This window comes from Maylandia zebra, linkage group LG11, assembly GCF_041146795.1.
Source record: "Maylandia zebra isolate NMK-2024a linkage group LG11, Mzebra_GT3a, whole genome shotgun sequence".
NCBI lineage: Eukaryota > Metazoa > Chordata > Actinopteri > Cichliformes > Cichlidae > Maylandia > Maylandia zebra.
This window is the reverse complement of record NC_135177.1, coordinates 11948716-11968237: the sequence shown is the minus strand read 5'-3', so window position 1 is coordinate 11968237 and position 19522 is coordinate 11948716. Positions and strand designations below refer to the sequence as shown.

The following is a 19522-nucleotide window of genomic DNA, read 5'->3' as shown; positions in this document are numbered from 1 at the left end:
GCACCTGTTGAAAGTTAAAGTGGTTCCAACACAGTATTAGTGAGGCATAATGGCTAAAGTCTCCTGTTAGTACAAAGTATATAATATGTAGCAGTGGTGTACATTAATGAGTCCAAGAAGAAAAACAAATAAAAATAGTAACAATAACAATAAAAATAAACTTTCTGTCACTTTTGGCAAAAACCAGCAGTCATTTAGTCAAAGTAGAAATTTCTGTCACCATTTGCTGTGTTGTGCTTTGAACCATTTTCTGGCAGTCTAGATTTCAAGCAGACTCCTGATAAAGATCAGACTTGGGGACGTACAGGAAGCAACACCTTTTTTTTCTCTTTCTGTTCTCATCATTAGCGGACTGCAGAACTTTTGATAGTTAGTTCATTTCTGCATACCTAAAGGGATCACATCAGTAAACGGGGAAAGGGAGCCTTGAAGTGTAATTCCTGACTTGACCTGGTTGGAAGAGCCTTCACTGAGATATCACAATGTCAGGTAATTATCTTTCAACATTAATCCACAATTTAGACTATTTAAAGTGTCATGTTTTACAGAGCTCTTGGAAATTTACTTGGGTTATAAAGTGTAGTGTTCAAAGCTGCACGCATTGTCACAGAGATCTAAAACCAAATACTGTGACTGAAACTATGTCAAAGCTACTTCATGATTTCTAATTTCATCTTTAATCTAGAGATCTTATTTTTACTGTTGTTTTTTTTAATAGTAGTTAAAAACAACACAACACTGCCACAATGCCTTAATACAACTTTTACAAGTGCTGTTATCTCCATCCATGTATCTGTTACTTTCAGAATAATAATGGTAATATTGTAAAATCATTGTAATAGTGTTAAAACCTTTCATCACATCCAAAACAATGCTTACACAAAAAATTACAATAACACAGATAAACAAACCCAATAGTTGATCGTAGGTTTATTATGGAATACCATCCTCGTCTAATAATTTTAATCCCAACAAAACCAGTTATCAGATTTGTTACAATAATGGTGCAGGTTTAAATCATAGACTTTGTGAAGAAGATTTTAATCCTATTTTTTAAAAAGAAGCATTTTATGGATTAACGATGTTCCCAAGAGGGAGTACCAATGAGCACCAATAGGTGGCAAAATCAGCCCCACTGTCAACTCCCTGGGGGGCCAAACCAGCAGATGTGAATGGATTATTTGTGGTGCTCATAGCAAAGGAAAACCTCCTTTAAAACAGAAACATGTCATCAGCAATAGGTTGGAAATTCAGGCTGCACTTGATAAGGGTTGAAACGGCATTACGAAACCAAACCTAACACTTTGATGCAATGAGCAATATAGTAAATCTTTCTCTCTCTTTCTGCAGAAGAAAACACCACAATCTATGATTACCCAGATTACCATGAGAACGACACAGGCTTTTCTCCTACCAACCTAAGTGATGTAAAGGACTTTAACAAAGTGTTTCTCACCACTCTCTACAGTTTGGTTTTCATCCTGGGCTTCATAGGTAGGTGTGTCCTCTTGTGTGTATGCTGTGGAGATTATGGATTGTTTCTACACATTGCACAGACCTCCTTTTCTGGGAATTTCTAACTTGCTGACTTTTACCTATGTATGTAGGTGTGTGTATGTGAGACACGCAAATGGAACGGGAAAGAGAGAATGTTGTTCAACATGTAACAGTGTGGCAGGTAGGGCTGGGCCATATCATACCGTTCACGGTAATACCGGTATAATGTTGGGCAATGATAAGAAAATGAAATATCACAATAGAATTTGGGTAAAACGCGCATGTGCAGTGCCTTTGTTTTTATATGCACATGGCGGAAAAAGCATGGCAGCGATGGAGAATGAGAAGGGCAAAAGCTGATCTAAGGAGCTTGGAAAGAAAAGCGTCTGGACTTCTTTGAGTTGCTTGAAAACGTTTCACCTCTCATCCGATAAGCTTCTTTATTTCTAAGGGTCAAATGGTGGAGAGTGCCAGATTTAAAACCACTGGGAGTTTCCCCCCAAAGAGGGACAAAGGACCCCCTGATGATCCTCTACCTATTCACATGAGCCAAGGTGTGAAAGCGGGTGTGGGTCACAATCAGCCAGGGTTTCGGGTGAGTTCATTGTGAAACCTGGCCCCACCCTATCATGTGATTTCCTGAGGTCAGATGGCCCAGGATGTGAGTGGGCATTAAGGCGTCTGGGAAGGGATCTCAAAACTGGATTATAGATGGCAGACAGTTGGTGTCGTAAACCACCGCCTCTGTTCAAAGATGGTCGCTCACAGTGGACGTAAATCAGAGGTCCCCAACCCTCGGACCGGTACCGGTCCGTGAGTCGTTTGGTACCGGGCCGCGAGAGTTGAGGCTCAGGTGTGAAATGTATAATTTTCAGGGTTTTTATTGGTTTTCAGCGTTATTTTGTCATCGTTTTTATCGTTAACTTGGTTTTTCTGGGTCTTTTCATGTGTGTTATGAATAAATTTTCTTTTTTTCGGTACCGGTACTAGTTTTATTTTGTTGTATTTATCCGCGACACCTTAAAGGCCGGTCCATGAAAATATTGTCAGGCATAAACCGGTCCGTGGCGCAAAAAAGGTTGGGGACCGCTGACGTAAATGACTTCTTTCACTCCTCTTTCAAACCATCTGTCCTCTCTGTCCAAAATGTGAACATTGGCATCCTCGAAAGAGTGACCTTTGTCCTTTAGATGCAGATGGACAGCTGAGTCTTGTCCCGTGGAGGTGGCTCTTCTATGTTGTGCCATGCCCTTGTGAAGTGGCTGTTTGGTCTCTCCGATGTAGAGGTCTGGGCATTCCTTGCTGCACTGTACAGCATATACCACGTTGTTAAGTTTGTTTGCTCCTTAGACTACGATGACCTGGATGACTGAGAACCTTCACAGCAAAAGCGGATCGTTGAATGAAACAGTTGAACCAATTGGTTTGTAAAAATGCTGCAACTTCAGTGGTGTGGAACTGGTTTAGCGTTCGTCTGTCAGATACACAACAAAGCACTATTTCTGCTAGAGCATGCTAGCGGACCGTCGTTATTACCATGTTTTTCGGAAAATACGGCGCACTTAAAATCAATCCTTGGATTTTTATGAAAATCGACAGTGCCCGTGTGCCTTATGTATGAATTCTGGTTGTGTTTACTGACCTCAAAATGATTTTATGTACACGGCGCTCGAAAATCTGTCAAATGTTTTAGTACAACTTTGCTAAGCTACGAACCCGCACCGCTTGATGGATTGTCGGAGTATCACGGCTACCGTAGGCAGGCGCCTTGCGGAGTGATACGTACTGTGTTTCAACATAATATTACAGTATTGTGTGTGTATAACCTCTTTTTAAGTTTTGTGGATATTTTACATGGTTATGCTGAGGATATGTCGGTCAATTTCCACTGGAAATGCCTTTTGATTAAACTGTCAGCAAGGAATTTGCATTTGCACTGTTAAATTTTTATATAACTTTAATGCACATAAAAAACAGCTGCTTGTTTAAGTGAAAATAAATTGATGGGGGTTTTGCACTAATGAAGTTGTGGAGTTGTAAGGTATTTTGTCTAGTGTCAATTATATCGTCAGTTATATCGGTATTGCAAATTTTCAAATGTATTGATAGGTTTGTAGCTTAAACCTATTCACTGGAACGTTGAAGACAATGTAATTACACAGCAAAGCAAGACACGAGTAGGCAAAGTTCTTCATGTTTCTCGTGCACGGGAGAGAACCGGACAAGCGCCGTTCCTTTGCTTGACCCCAGTTGCTCTCGTCCGCTCCCCCGTAACACTGCTTTTATTGAGGTTACATGAATATACATAGGTTCATTAACATATGACGTCTACATACAAACAAAGAGTACCTTGCCTGTCTGTGTGTGTGTGTGTGTGTGTGTGTGTGTGTGTGTGTGTGTGTGTGTGTGTGTGTGTGTGTGTGTGTGTGGTCTGGAAGTCCAGCAGTTTATCTAAACAAAGGGCACTTAGCCTAAAACAGATATAGATACATTTATACTACCATAAAACAATAAGAAAAGGTACGACCTCTCCCATCCTCCCAGAGTGTGGGTCTTAATGCCAGAGCACTCTGGAATGCACACTACGTCTCTGCAGACTACTAAGGATCAAACCTCTATCAATCTACAACTAATTATAAAACTCTAAGCCTACATAAGTAGATATTTCTAAGCATAAATGATAATCAACAATACAAATCCAACATGTATATCGTGATAAATATTTTTGGTCATATCGCCCTGCTCTACTGACAGGTACATATATTATGTCTTTTCCCCCAAAGGTAACGGGCTAGTGGTGTGTGTCCTGGTGAAGCATCGCAATCAGAGCAACTTGACAGACATCTGCCTCTTCAACCTGGCTCTCTCTGACCTCCTCTTCGTCTTCACGCTGCCTTTCTACTCTCACAACGCCAGGGTCGGTCAGTGGGCTTTTGGAGACTTCATGTGCCGTTTGATCTCCGGGTCTCACCACATTGGCTTCTTCAGCAGCATCTTCTTCATGGTTGTCATGACACTGGAGCGCTACATGATCATCGTGCACGCTCACAGGGTTGCACGTTATCGCACAAAGAGGGTTTCCATCATTCTGACCGTGCTCGTTTGGATGCTGAGCTTGTTTGTGTCTCTGCCGGATTTTATCTTCATAAAGGCAATAGGACAGGAATCCCATAGGGTGGAGTGTGACTATCCCGAGGAGAGCAAAGTCTGGGAGCGTTACAGCCTGTTCACCATAAATGTGCTGGGTCTCATCATTCCCTTGCTGGTGATGGTAGGTTGCTACTCCACGATCATTCCCACGCTGTTGAGCATGAGGACCGCAAAGAAGCACCGCATCGTCAAGCTGATCATCTGCATAGTGCTTGCATTTTTCTTACTATGGGCTCCATATAACATTTCCCTTTTCCTGGAGTTTCTTCAGAAAAGAGGAATAATCCCTGATGATGAAACCTGGTACAAAAATATAAGGCTGTCAAAAACAGTGACCGAGGCCTTAGCTTACACTCACTGCTGTCTGAATCCCATCATTTATGCTTTTGTGGGAGAGAAGTTTATGAGACGAGCCTTGCAGCTGCTGAAAAAGTTGATGCCTGGTTACAGCAGAGATCTGACAGACAGCTCATTCAGGAGGAGCTCAGTTATGTCCAGGGGCTCTGAAATCACCTCTGCTTCTTTTAAACTATAGAAGGTGGAGGGCAGTTGTAATTGTTTTTGTCATGAATGTTTTAGTGTTCAGTTTCAGTGTTTTTCCTGTTAGTTTTGTTTGTTTGTCACTTTGCCACATAGCACCAGTGTTTTTCACCAGTGTCTCTCCTTTAAAGTTTGTCTGTACACCTTTAGATCCTGCTAATGTTGTTATGGCCATAAGATTTCAAATGTGTTATAAACGACACTATTCTGTTACCATAGCCATATGTTTTAGAGAATCTCACGTCTTTTCCAAACTCTGTGCAATGCCCTTTCTTCTTCTGCTCAGGCTTAATGAAACTTGCTTAAACTGAACCTTTTGTTTACAACAGTATTTGCAACAATCTGTTAGTTTGTTTTTTGTCACACATCTTTAATGAGCTTGTGGAAAAGTGGTTTATTCAAATGTATGGAATTCTGAAGTTGGGTTTTAGAATAACTTTTGAAAAAAATGCTTTATGTCAGCATTTATAATGGAATTGGATTGGAAACAAACTTTCCAGTGTTGGTTTTTGTCTCACTTTTTAATACACACACACACACACACACACACACACACACACACACACACACACACACACACACACACACACACACACACACACACACACAAATATATAGTGCCCCATATAATATACAGTGGACTGACCTACTTTTGCTACCTTTTACTTTTACATTGTAAGTAAATTCCTTTCTTTTGCCTCAGTAACTTTGACTCCCATTTCAGATGGGTTTTTGGTTTTGGTTTTTTGTACCGTACTGTTTTCCAGGTATTGATCTTATGCATGCTTATGTTTTGTTATGATACTTGTACTTGTACTTTCACTGTTCATGAATCAAGGCTGGCATCCACTCGTCTCTTGTCCTCATTTTGTATCAGAATTTTCTTAAGTGAAAACATTTTACTGCAGATCTTGAATTTACTTAAAATAAAAATCACATTGTCCCGACATCCCCGATGTCACATTGTCCCTGTGACATCGGGGAAGTACACTTAGGAGCAGCTTAAGTGGTAATATTCTACATTCATTCCATATGTTTGTATCTCAATTGAACAAAGTTCAATTCCTAAAATTAAAATAACTCAAATAAAAACTTGTTACAACTACAATATGTAGAAAAGCATCTCTGAATATATAATATACATTGACCCAGATGTGCTACAGCAGCAGAAGACCACACTGGATGCCATTCCGATCAACAGATCAAGAAACTGAGGGAGCAGTTTGCACTACATAGTTTGGACAACTGAAGACTGGAAAATGCTGTCAGTTCATATTATTCTTGAGTTCTGCTGCTGTTGTGATATTTTGATACCATGGTAGCATTTACAGGATATTGTTTTATAGTGATATTATACAGGAAAACTGTTACTCAATAAGGCCCATTTACTAGTTGTTTTTCTCTTTCTCTGTGACCCAAGAATTAATGTGTAAGAATCACAGGCTGGTACCTCAAGGTCGAAAATACCACAGAGATCACTTCCTTACTCCCATCCTCCCTTCTTTATCTCTTAGAAAAAGGTTTGTTAAAGGCCAGGTGGTTTGTTTCAGAATTCACTAATGAAAGAACTCTGTATTCTATGTCTAGGAGTGTATTTCCCTGGGATAATCATAAATTGTAGCTGAAATGATAAACTATACAAAGGATACTTCTTTGCTCAGAGGGCAGGAAGACGCTTCCATATTTGGTCTGTACCGGTTTGAACTGAGAATCTGCTGACACACGAACCTTTTTCCTCTATATAAACTGTTGTATGATGAATAAACCTTTGAGTTGGTTTGGGAAGGCAACCTGAAGCAGTCTGTGTTTCCTTGTTCTCCCAAGCTACTCCCGACGTCGTAACTAACCTGCTGAACGGCATACCTGAGTGTTACTTTGAATAATTTTGAATCTTATAGGGTAAAGACAAAACTCTGCTTATAGGTGCCCACGCCTCGGAGGAAAACCGATCCACGGATGACCCGGGACGGAGATTTCTTTCAGCTGCCATACTTGGATGGCAGGGACATGATGCCAGATGTTAGAATTTGGTGTAGACAACATGAAAGGATGGATTGATCCTTCCTTGTATCAACAGTTCATGGTGCTGTTGGTGGTGTAATGGTGTGGGGGATATTTTCGTGGCAAAGTTTGTGACCCTCAGCACCAACTGCGCATCCTGAGTATTGCTTTTGACTATGTGCATCACTGTAGAGTTTCCATCTTCTGATGGCTGATTCCAGCAGGAGCACCCACCATGTCATAGAGTTCAAATCACCACACACTGTTATTTTTACATGACAAGTTCACTGTGCTCAAATGGCTTCCACAGCCACCACAGCCTAAATCCACCAGACCAGCTTTGGGATGTGGCTGAACTGGAGGTTTGTCTTTATGAATGTGCTGCCACCGGAGCACATTCATACTGTGCTCCGCTACCGGAGCTGGAAAGTGAGTTATTCAGGAGAACTCTCCCCAGCATTAACTGCTCTGCTACTGTACCACCTTAATAAACCATGTTGAGGAAAAACATCTTGTGCTTAAGAGTCTGTGTGAAAGTTACCGCATATATGTTCAGTGCAGACAGATATATAGTGCATATGGTTATATAGGTATACATGTCATCCAAAAGTCCCCCCGCCCCCCCCTTTCGTGTCACTCTTCACTATATCTATCAAAAAAGGACCCAATATAATTATTCTTTAAAGAAAATGAATGTGCAGCCACCAAATCTACAGCAGCTGCACGATGCTATCACATCAACATGAACCAAAATAACTGAGGAGTGTTTGCAGCACCTGTTGAAAGTTAAAGTGGGTCCAACACAGTATTAGTGAGGCATAATGGCTAAAGTCTCCTGTTAGTACAAAGTATATAATATGTAGCAGTGGTGTACATTAATGAGTCCAAGAAGAAAAACAAATAAAAATAGTAACAATAACAATAAAAATAAACTTTCTGTCACTTTTGGCAAAAACCAGCAGTCAATTAGTCAAAGTAGAAATTTCTGTCACCATTTGCTGTGTTGTGCTTTGAACCATTTTCTGGCAGTCTAGATTTCAAGCAGACTCCTGATAAAGATCAGACTTGGGGACGTACAGGAAGCAACACCTTTTTTTTCTCTTTCTGTTCTCATCATTAGCGGACTGCAGAACTTTTGATAGTTAGTTCATTTCTGCACATCTAAAGGGATCACATCAGTAAACGGGGAAAGGGAGCCTTGAAGTGTAATTCCTGACTTGACCTGGTTGGATGAGCCATCACTGAGATATCACAATGTCAGGTAATTAGCTTTCAACATTAATCCACAATTTAGACTATTTAAAGTGTCATGTTTTACAGAGCTCTTGGAAATTTACTTGGGTTATAAAGTGTAGTGTTCAAAGCTGCATGCATTGTCACAGAGATCTAAAACCAAATACTGTGACTGAAACTATGTCAAAGCTACTTCATGATTTCTAATTTCATCTTTAATCTAGAGATCTTATTTTTACTGTTGTTTTTTTAATAGTAGTTAAAAACAACACAACACTGCCACAATGCCTTAATACAACTTTTACAAGTGCTGTTATCTCCATCCATGTATCTGTTATTTTCAGAATAATAATGGTAATATTGTAAAATCATTGTAATAGTGTTAAAACCTTTCATCACATCCAAAACAATGCTTACACAAAAAATTACAATAACACAGATAAACAAACCCAATAGTTGATCGTAGGTTTATTATGGAATACCATCCTCGTCTAATAATTTTAATCCCAACAAAACCAGTTATCAGATTTGTTACAATAATGGTGCAGGTTTAAATCATAGACAGTGTGAAGAAGATTTTAATCCTATTTTTTAAAAAGAAGCATTTTATGGATTAACGATGTTCCCAAGAGGGAGTACCAATGAGCACCAATAGGTGGCAAAATCAGCCCCACTGTCAACTCCCTGGGGGGCCAAACCAGCAGATGTGAATGGATTATTTGTGGTGCTCATAGCAAAGGAAAACCACCTTTAAAACAGAAACATGTCATCAGCAATAGGTTGGAAATTCAGGCTGCACTTGATAAGGGTTGAAACGGCATTACGAAACCAAACCTAACACTTTGATGCAATGAGCATTCAAAAATAAATCCAGTTAACCTCCAACGGCAGCATGTGTTTACAGCAGTAAAGAAGTCTTTGATATACTGCATCTTATTTGTTGTAGCCTGTGCTGAAATTAATATAAATAATAATGTTAATAACAAATCTTTCTCTCTCTTTCTGCAGGAGAAAACACCACAGCCTATGATTATTCATTTTACTATGAGTTTCCTAACGACACAGACCTTTCTCCTACCTACATAGGTGATGTAAAGGACTTTAACAAAGTGTTTCTCACCACTCTCTACAGTTTGGTTTTCATCATGGGCTTCATAGGTAGGTGTGTCCTCTTGTGTGTATGCTGTGGAGATTATGAGTTTCTACACATTGCACAGACCTCCTTTTCTGGGAATTTCCAACTTGAGAATCTTTACCTATGCATGTAGGTGTGTGTATGTGAGACACAGATGAAATGCAAAAGAGAGAGAATGCTGTTCAACATGTAACAGTGTGACAGGTACACTTATTGTGTCTTTTCTTCCAAAGGTAACGGGCTAGTGGTGTGTGTCCTGGTGAAGCATCGCAATCAGAGCAACCTGACAGACATCTGCCTCTTCAACCTGGCTCTCTCTGACCTCCTCTTCGTCTTCACGCTGCCTTTCTACTCTCACAACGCCAGGGTCGGTCAGTGGGCTTTTGGAGACTTCATGTGCCGTTTGATCTCCGGGTCTCACCACATTGGCTTCTTCAGCAGCATCTTCTTCATGGTTGTCATGACGCTGGACCGCTACATGATCATCGTGCACGCTCACAGGGTTGCACGTTATCGCACAAAGAGGGCAGCCATCATTCTGACCGTGCTCGTTTGGATGCTGAGCTTGTTTGTGTCTCTGCCGGATTTTATCTTCATAAAGGCAATAGAACAGGAATCCAAAGGAGTGGAGTGTGACTATCCCGAGGAGAGCAAAGTCTGGGAGCGTTACAGCCTGTTCACCATAAATGTGCTGGGTCTCATCATTCCCTTGCTGGTGATGGTAGGTTGCTACTCCACGATCATTCCCATGCTGTTGAGCATGAGGACCGCAAAGAAGCACCGCATCGTCAAGCTGATCATCTGCATAGTGCTTGCATTTTTCTTACTATGGGCTCCATATAACATTTCCCTTTTCCTGGAGTTTCTTCAGAAAAGAGGAATAATCCCTGATGATGAAACCTGGTACAAAAATATAAGGCTGTCAAAAACAGTGACCGAGGCCTTAGCTTACACTCACTGCTGTCTGAATCCCATCATTTATGCTTTTGTGGGAGAGAAGTTTATGAGACGAGCCTTGCAGCTGCTGAAAAAGTTGATGCCTGGTTACAGCAGAGATCTGACAGACAGCTCATTCAGGAGGAGCTCAGTTATGTCCAGGGGCTCTGAAATCACCTCCTCTTTTAAACTGTAGAAGGTGGAGGGCAGTTGTAATTGTTTTTGTCATGAATGTTTTAGTGTTCAGTTTCAGTGTTTTTCCTGTTAGTTTTGTTTGTTTGTCACTTTGCCACATAGCACCAGTGTTTTTCACCAGTGTCTCTCCTTTAAAGTTTGTCTGTACACCTTTAGATCCTGCTAATGTTGTTATGGCCATAAGATTTCAAAGGTGTTATAAATGACTGTGAAAAGTGGTTTATTCAAATGTATGGCATTCTGAAGTTGGGAATTTGATGTTAAAGAAACTTTCCAGTGTCGATTTTTTTCTCACTTTTTAAATTTATATATAATATACAGTGGTCTGACCTACTTTTACTACTTTTTACTTTTACATTGTAAATAAATTCTTTTCTTTTGCCTCAATAACTTTGACTCCCATTTCAGATGGGTTTTTGTTTTTGCTCTTTTTTTTACTCTGCGTGCATACTGTACTGTTTTCCAGGTATTGATCTTATGCACACTTCTGTTTTGTATGACACTTGTACCTGTACTTGGACTGTTCATGAATCAAGGCTGGCATCCACTTAGTTCTTGTCCTCATTTTGTATCAGAAAATTTTGTATTTTGTATCAGAATTTTCTTAAATCAAAACATTTTACTGCAGATCTTGAATTTACTCAAAATAAAAATCACACTGGGTTCTTAATTGACCCTGTGACATCGGGGATGTACATTGAAGAGCAGCTTGAAGTGGTCACATTCATTCTATATGCTTTTATCTCAAGTTAAGCAAATTTCAGTTCCTACAATATTTAACTGAGAAAATTCTGCATCCAATCATGAAGTGTGAAATGATCAAATTCATTTGTCCCAGATTAATTTATTAGACAAGTAATTGTTCACTATCATGAAAGCTTTGTAGTTACTGATGAGCTTCTATTAACACAGAATCAAATTATTTTCATTTGAATACATTTTCCCTTTCCTATTTAAATCTAATGATCACGCACGAAGGGACAATTGTTGAAAACGTACACCAACAACTTTGTGTGAGAGAAATGAAGTTGCAGGGAAGCACAAGTACACATATTTGCATAAACTTACCTTATACTTTTAGCTTATCCTACCTTATACATTTCACTTCAGCAAGAGAAAGACTTTATTTTTTTATCCCGTGCATTGACACAACACTGCAAGAGATAAAGAGGTAACATAAGGCTCCGCAGGCTAGGCCCACTATGCTACCCAAGCCTGCCCTGGAAAATGAGCAAGAGACACATAGCTGAAACCTTACTGCCTCGGACGTCGCATCTTGTGTTGAGGAACCAGGACACACTGATGAGAAGTGGGCTACTGAAGTATCAAGGCATAAGTGGACAAGCACTGAGAATAGATGTTGGAATGCTACTACACCCAATATATAAAGTAATGGCAAAATATCTGACAGCTATGTGTTTAAATATCCTTAATTGGCAACTGCTATCACAACTAGAGATTGATGAGTTACAACACAAATGATACGGCAAGGGGTGCTAGCATATCAGGTCAGGAGGGAGATATCATCACCCCACCCTCAAAGATTGGCCACCGAGCCCCAAGAACAATTAGTGCATTAAAGGCATTGAATACAAGAGCAGCTTACCTGAGACACAGGCTCATAGCTAAGGTGGAAACCTGGACACTTCATGGTCGATTACCAAGATTACATTAAGTACACCTGAAAGTCTGCTAAAAGAGATGTGAATGTAGCATTTTGGACAATCCCTACTGCGACCATCACTGAAAACAAGCAGCTGAACGACACAATGGCAACAATGATCCTTGAGATGTTGGCTACAAGATGAACAGCCACATAGAGCAGTGCTCTTTATGAAAAAGAAAGAGATTGGAGGTAAAGATCAAGGCAGCCCGGAGGGAGGTTAGCCAATTCTAAGAGTGGCTTATATGTGTGGCAGAAAGATGCAATAAAGAAAGGGATGTACTAAGAAGTGCAACTAGCTGCCAATAGCTCATGCCCTAGGAGCTCCCAAGCAAGACTCAAAGCATTGGCTAGCTGCTTGAAGAGGTACACCAGAGAGACAGAAGCCAGTAGAGAACCCAGATGTTCTCCACTGAACCATCGAAGATGCAATCCCAGTGGCACTTCACTCCATAAATGTTTGGCAGTGCAAATGAATGAGCTGCTAATGGATGAGAGCTAGCCAGAACGGCTAACGCCTATAATACAGTAACTCGAAAAACTGATGTACTATTAGCTTTCAGTGTAAACTAGACATTCATGAATAAATAACAAAAACATATAGGCTGTGTTCAGAAATCAAAGCTGGAAGGCTGCTGCACCTGTCCCTTTAAACAAGAGGTTTGTAAGTAGCACAGAAGGACCCAACTGGAGTAACTTGTTCTGTACACAACATGACAAGTGACAAACACACTCTTTAGCTTCTGACTTTCTCTCTGAGATGTAACCTTACTTTTAAATGCATACATTTTTCACAGTTCTGTTGCTAATCTTGACAATCTGTCTATTTTGCATTGGCCAATTTGTGAAAAACACACAAAATATTGAGAGGAGGAGGGATTTTGTATTTTTTATGGGTCAGAGTAATTTTTCATGTTGTTTTTGAGTTAAAATCTCAAACATTTTTTTTATTATAGAAATGCACTTATTAACAAGCTGAAGGTAATAGCTTTCTTTGAATCAGTTTTTCATTGTGATGCTAAAACCATGTGTTAGCTAGGTAAAAATGCTTATCAAGAGGTCAGCTTGTGTGACAACCAGGCCCCTGAGAATGAGAAATGGTTTTACAGTTATGTGTTTTTGTTCCTTTGTTGGATAAGCAGCTTGTATTAAGCCGTATAGCAATAGCTGGCCCACGAAGCAGGGCTTCAATGTGTTGTCTGCAAAAACTGATCACTCAAAGATTATATCTCTGACAATCCGGTATGCATATTTGTCATAAATGAGTTGTGTGACTAATGCACAGGTTTGCTAGATAAAGACTAGCAAGCTTAAAAATTAGGCTGCCTTTCCTTATCTGGATGATCTAGCATGCATCAAGATTTTTACACTGACTTGCTCACTGTTGCTCAGGTTATCATGCATAAAAACAATTTGTCTTTTAAAAGATATTTTTGGCCTTTTTGAAATTATATCAATGATACATCAGTACAAAATGTAGTCATGGTGGAGTGTGCCGATTGTTCTCAGTTGTTTTTGTGATTTTTAATAAAGGTTACATTATTAAAGCACTTGTATTTAAATGACGCAGTGTTTATTTCTAAACTTGTTTATGTCTCTATCTGAAAAAAATATAGAATAAAATCAAGCCTTTTTTTTACATAACCAGGGATAACCACCCCCATACTGTGTGACAAACAGCCCCATGATGGAATTGGTTGTCACAAAGTGTTAGAGTGTGGTAATTACTTTTTGTTACAGTTAATTGCAAACATGATAAGCAGACCCATTTTGAGCCAACCCGAACCTTAAACTTCAACTTCATGAAGGAAATGGTATTTAAGGATGTTTCAACGACGAATTTTAGCAGTACTAAAATGTGGGCAGACCTTCCCAAAGTGTGGGGCCCAGGGGCACGGTATGAAAAGGGGAGGGGAAACAAAACGCTTGGACACTGCTAGCATGGGGCGGCCACAGAAATGCAAAGCAGGAAATGAAGCATAACTGAATATGTTTCCAAACCAACTTCATTCTAAGCCAAAGACTAGAAAATATGGTGAAGCATATCTGCCCTTTGGTTTCACCTGCACAAGTGCGAAGGTAGGTCTCCCCTGCAGAATTGGTTTTCGCTGGGCTCTTCAAATCACGGACAAACAGGATCCCACATTCTTGATTTTTAGTTCAAACACTTGTTGTAATGACTAACTACTCCTGACACTTTGGAGATCTTAGCTCTTTATACAGTAAAGTTACAGTGGGATACAAATAATATCAGGCTGATCCTGCCACGATTTGTTCCCCCTGTCTAAATCACGGACAAACAGTATCCTACAGCTGTTTATGTTTTTAAACCCATTTTGCACAGAGAGGCATTTTTTGAAAATGAATTGATAGCAATGTTGAATATTATTACACAGGAAAAAAACCCCAACTACACGTAAAATAATCACACCGTGACGCCTCTGCCTGTCTAAATAGAGGGACAGTAACTGCGTGTGTGTATGTAAGCCTGTAAAAACCGAAGATAGTCAGATTAACAGTATTTTGCCTCTAACTGCTATTCTGCAATTCATCTCATGTAAACAATAACGTGGCGCACAGCGTGACGTGGAAAAAGGCGCATACCTTTGACGTTGTGTGACAAACTCTGTATTCCTCGTCCACACAAAAGGAGTTTTAAAAAATCTCCATTTTCGGTGATTCGAAACGCCGTTTACGTGTGGACAAAACAGCTGCGTTTTCAAAAATACTCGTGTAGCATAAAAGAGTTAGTAGTTTATTTTATTACTACCTGTAATTTATTGCAGATTACTTGTATTTGCTTATTTGTTTACTAATTGTTTGAGGTGTGAAATAAACCGCAATGGAGCAAAATAGGGGTGTGTGTGGTTGGAGGGTGTGTGCGTGCGCGTGCACGTGCGGGGGGGGGGGGGGGGGGCGCGAACATTTTTCTTTTAAAACAAAAGGGGCCCTGGCAAAAAAGGTTTGGGAACCACTGGTCTATGCTGCAAGTAAAGGCAGACAGTAGGAGAGAAGCAGACATACATAAACTGCTAAGAAAACAAGTTGAAGGAGATAATATGTACTGAAAACACAGAAACACGCTCAGTACTCAATACTATAAATGGGCCTTTCTGCATTCCAAGGTTGTCCCTCAGAATTATGTTTTCCCACATAGGTCTAAATGTGTGCATGTGATAATTATAGCTTGATAGCTACAATTAGCTCCACTAGACACTAACAGGATGTCCTGTTTGTGAAGTAATTATCTGAGTTAGTTCACTGGGTTTTCAGTTCTTGTGGTTATTTTTGGTTATATTATGAAATATTTTCATAGTTGCTTGCAGAGATGCCCTTCTTTATATTTTACCAGAGGTGCTATGTTTTTGTTTAACACACCAGTCTCCAATTTAAAAAAAAGCACTAACATTACCTCAGAGGACTGGTTACTTTGTGACTTCATGCATTCACCCATCTGTTTTCCAGTTTTTCCATTTTGTTCTGTGGAATTTGGTGGTTTTGACCAAAAGAGGACTTTAGTTCCTCTTCACAAAGAGCTGCACAGCAGATTAGGCTCCAGAAAGACTTTAAATTCAACTTAAAGTTAAAATGTTGGCGATTTTATTTACTGTGCTGTTTTGTGGCGGCACTGACACCGACAGAAGTTTGCAGTGAAGAGGAAGATCTGTGGTCTCTCACAAAGATCGATGGAGAGGGAGAGAGATTATCCTAACCTATCACAAGAGGGTATTCAAACACAACACCCTCTCAAGTGTAAAATATCTGCACATGTCAGCAAAGCTGCAGTTAAAGTCTGTGTGCCGCTCTAGCCATCTCCTCAAACAAAATGGCTTATACTTTCCAAGCTCGAAATTTCTATCCACCTGCTAAAAAAATACGATAGTTCCAACAAGTTACACTACAGATTTTTGTGTATGCTTTCCTACTATCAACCCGGAGAAGACATTGGAAATAAGACCCCCTTTCTTATTATTTGATGGTGGAATATTTGCTGTAGAGTAAAAATTGTGGGATTGTTTAAAGAATTTCTCTGTATCTCCATTTTACTGGTTGACTAGTTCACTGTAGCCTTATCAATTACTCAACTGGAAGGAATTTGGGAGATTTCTGAAAAAAAATTTAAGCAATACATTTATAAAAACTTGGAGAAAAAAAAGTAGACAGAGTTATTTTAGCCATTTGATTTGCTGGAAGAACAGTGCCTCTATGACACCCAGTCTGAGAGGATATGGGTATTGAGGAATAACAACAAATAATAAAGAATTTAGATGACGGCAGCATATGTTGGGATGATTCAGTGTTTATAAAATCACATTATTAATAAACCCTTTAACGCTTTAAGCAAAGTCCAACAGTCGTTTTCTGAAGCTGTGTCCACATGTCCTGTCTTTCTCTTTAAAGTTGTATTGCTGTTTGGATGTCAAGCTATATCTTTAACAACAGAATCCTGATAAGGATCTCACTTAGGGCACATACACGAAACAACATGTGCACTTCTGTTTCTGTGGTCCTTATTATCGGACTGCAGACATCAAGACGGTTACTTCACCTCTGCATGTCTAGAGGCATCACGTCAGTAAAAGAGGGAAAAGGAAGCTTGAAGTGGAATTCCTGGCTGTACCTGGAAGAACCTTCACTGAGACATCGCCATGGAAGGTGAATATATTTTAACAGCAATTCAGTATTCGGTTGTCTTTGAAAATTGTTTGCAAAAAGGTACAAATTCTATGCATTGTCACAATGTCATTAAAGTTCATCTTAAGGCTTTTGTATTTTCCTGTCATTTAATGTCCTATCGTTTAACTCATATGAACTAAATAAGTTATAATAATTCAGGTTTAATTAACAGACCAAATCCTATTTTAGTGTAGCAGGGGTATCTTATGGATTGATGACAGTGGGAAATGAAGGGGTGAGAAACTTCCAAAAATATACCTGTGGGAAAATAAACCCTCATTTATCAATTATCTCTGAGGGGCCAAAATGCCAGGTAACGACAGTTCCGTCAATGATTATCAGTGGTTTTCTCAGAAAAGGAAAAATCACCTTAAAAATACACACAAAAGTAACCTTTGATCGGGCGACTACAGCCAGCACTTTCTTCTCCTGTCGCATCCCCAACAGTCAGCAGCAGGTGTATACAGTAGCAGTTGTGTTTGTGTTTCCTAATAAATAGGCTCTAATCCTGATGCATGTGTGTTGTATCGTAATTGTTGACATTTTAAAAGCTTTTCTCTCCCTTTGCAGGAGAGAACATCACAGAATACACCACAATGTATGATTACAGCACTTTTTTTACTGACGATGGAAACTACAATCCTATCAGCTACAGCGACGTAATGGACTTCATCAGAGTGTTTCTGGCCACTCTCTATAGTTTGGTTTTCATCCTGGGCTTCATAGGTAGGTGCGTCCTCTTGTGAGTATATTATGGGTGTTGGATTGTATTTAAATGATGTATGAAAGTGTGTGTATGTAAGAGAAAGAGAGATGATGTTGTTCTACATGTAACAGTGTGACAAGTAAACTTATTGTGTCTTTTCCCCCAAAGGTAACGGACTAGTGGTGTGTGTCCTGGTGAAGCATCGCAATCAGAGCAACCTGACAGACATCTGCCTCTTCAACCTGGCTCTCTCTGACCTCCTCTTCGTCTTCACGCTGCCTTTCTACTCTCACTATGCCAGGGTCGGCCAGTGGACTTTTGGAGACTTCATGTGCCGTTTAGTCTCCGGCTCTCACCAGATTGGCTTCTTCAGCAGCATCTTCTACATGGTTGTCATGACGCTGGACCGCTACATGATCATCTTGCACGCTCACAGGGTTGCACGTTATCGTACAAAGAAGGCAGCCATCATTCTGACCGTGCTCGTTTGGATGCTGAGCTTGTTTGTCTCTCTGCCGGATTTTATCTTCACACAGGAAACAGAAGAGTCCCAGAAGTTTGGATGTGACTATCCCGAGGAGAGCAAAATCTGGGCTCATTACAACCTGTTCACCATAAATGTGCTGGGTCTCGTGATTCCTTTGTTGGTGATGGTAGGTTGCTACTCCAGGATCATTCCCACACTGGTGAGCATGAGGACCTCAAAGAAGCACCGCATCGTCAAGCTGATCATCTGCATAGTGGTTGCATTTTTCTTGCTCTGGGCTCCATTTAACATTTCTCGTTTCTTGAAGTTTCTTCAGGAAAAAGGAAAAATCCCACATGATGAAACTTGGGAGAAAAATTTAATGAAATCAATAATAGTGACCCAGGCCTTAGCTTACGCTCACTGCTGCCTGAACCCCATCATATATGCTTTTGTGGGAGAGAAGTTTATGAGACGAGCCTTGCAGCTGCTGAAAAAGTTTGTGCCTGGTTACAGCAGAGATGTGGCAGACAGGAGAAGCACAGTTATGTCCAGATCCACTGAAGTCACCTCCACTTACATCTATGGAGGTCAGTTGTAGCCACAGTACTCTTCACCGGTGTCTTAGCTTCAAGGCCTGTCTGCACACGTTTAGACCATTTGAATGAGTATAACCTCTTAGCACTGCCACCTGCTTTACAGAATTTCAAGTCTTTTCTAAACTCTGTGTAATGCTTTTCCTTCGTCTACTCAGGCCAAATGAAACTTGCTGTTCACGGCAGCCTGTAACAGTTTGCTTTCTTCTTTTACGTGTTTTTAATGAGCTGTGGAAAAAGTGTTTCATTCAAATGTATCGCATTATGAAGTTAAGGTTTAGAAGCATAATTTCCACATTTCACATCATAATGGAATTTGATATGTTTATGTGGAACAAACTTTCCAGTGTTGCCAGATTTTATGCTCTCACTTTTGTATTTCTGTACATTATACGGTGTGCTGTTTTTCATTCTAAACATATTCTAAAATAAACTTTTTCTGATGTTTGTACAAAACCTGTACTTTCATTTATATATTTCAAGCTAATCTCTTTCTAAATTTCAAATATATGCAATTTCTCTTTCTTTTATTATTTCATGATTTCATGATGTATTTGTAAGTACCCTGCAAATGGAGAGATCAAAGTCTTTCATGTACTTATCTCTCATCTTGTTTCTGTGTAACTGTTTTCTTAGGACAATAAATGATACAGCACATCTTGAACTTGAAATGACAGTCATACACTTGGTCATTGAGCATTCTTGTCAGATTCCAAAATTACATTTG

At 39.8% G+C, this 19522-nt stretch overlaps 3 protein-coding genes across 3 annotated transcripts; all 3 read left to right on the top strand.

Moving 5' to 3' along the window:
- Window positions 1-482: 482 nt before the first annotated feature.
- On the top strand, window positions 483-6045 carry LOC106675697 (C-C chemokine receptor type 1). The gene is made up of 3 exons (XM_014410848.4): window positions 483-489; window positions 1351-1494; window positions 4281-6045. Exons 1-3 carry the CDS (start codon window positions 483-485, stop codon window positions 5180-5182), a joined length of 1053 nt encoding a protein of 350 aa, XP_014266334.4. The 3' UTR covers window positions 5183-6045.
- A 2322-nt stretch (window positions 6046-8367) lies between these two features.
- Window positions 8368-10895, top strand: LOC101466687 (C-C chemokine receptor type 2-like). The gene is made up of 3 exons (XM_014414482.4): window positions 8368-8449; window positions 9430-9579; window positions 9790-10895. The coding sequence occupies exons 1-3, from the start codon at window positions 8443-8445 to the stop codon at window positions 10686-10688; spliced, it is 1056 nt and encodes a 351-aa protein (XP_014269968.3). The 5' UTR covers window positions 8368-8442; the 3' UTR covers window positions 10689-10895.
- Window positions 10896-16904: 6009 nt separating this feature from the next.
- LOC101466405 (C-C chemokine receptor type 2) lies at window positions 16905-19231 on the top strand. The gene is made up of 3 exons (XM_076889574.1): window positions 16905-17006; window positions 17598-17753; window positions 17902-19231. Exons 1-3 carry the CDS (start codon window positions 17000-17002, stop codon window positions 18798-18800), a joined length of 1062 nt encoding a protein of 353 aa, XP_076745689.1. The 5' UTR covers window positions 16905-16999; the 3' UTR covers window positions 18801-19231.
- Window positions 19232-19522: the final 291 nt, after the last annotated feature.

Excerpts from the sequence above, each read along its gene's own strand:
- LOC106675697 (XM_014410848.4), top strand. Across the intron at positions 1,495-4,280 it reads TTTCATCCTGGGCTTCATAG|GTAACGGGCTAGTGGTGTGT; the intron begins GTAGGTGTGTCC and ends TTTCCCCCAAAG.
- LOC101466687 (XM_014414482.4), top strand. Across the intron at positions 9,580-9,789 it reads TTTCATCATGGGCTTCATAG|GTAACGGGCTAGTGGTGTGT; the intron begins GTAGGTGTGTCC and ends TTTCTTCCAAAG.
- LOC101466405 (XM_076889574.1), top strand. Across the intron at positions 17,754-17,901 it reads TTTCATCCTGGGCTTCATAG|GTAACGGACTAGTGGTGTGT; the intron begins GTAGGTGCGTCC and ends TTTCCCCCAAAG.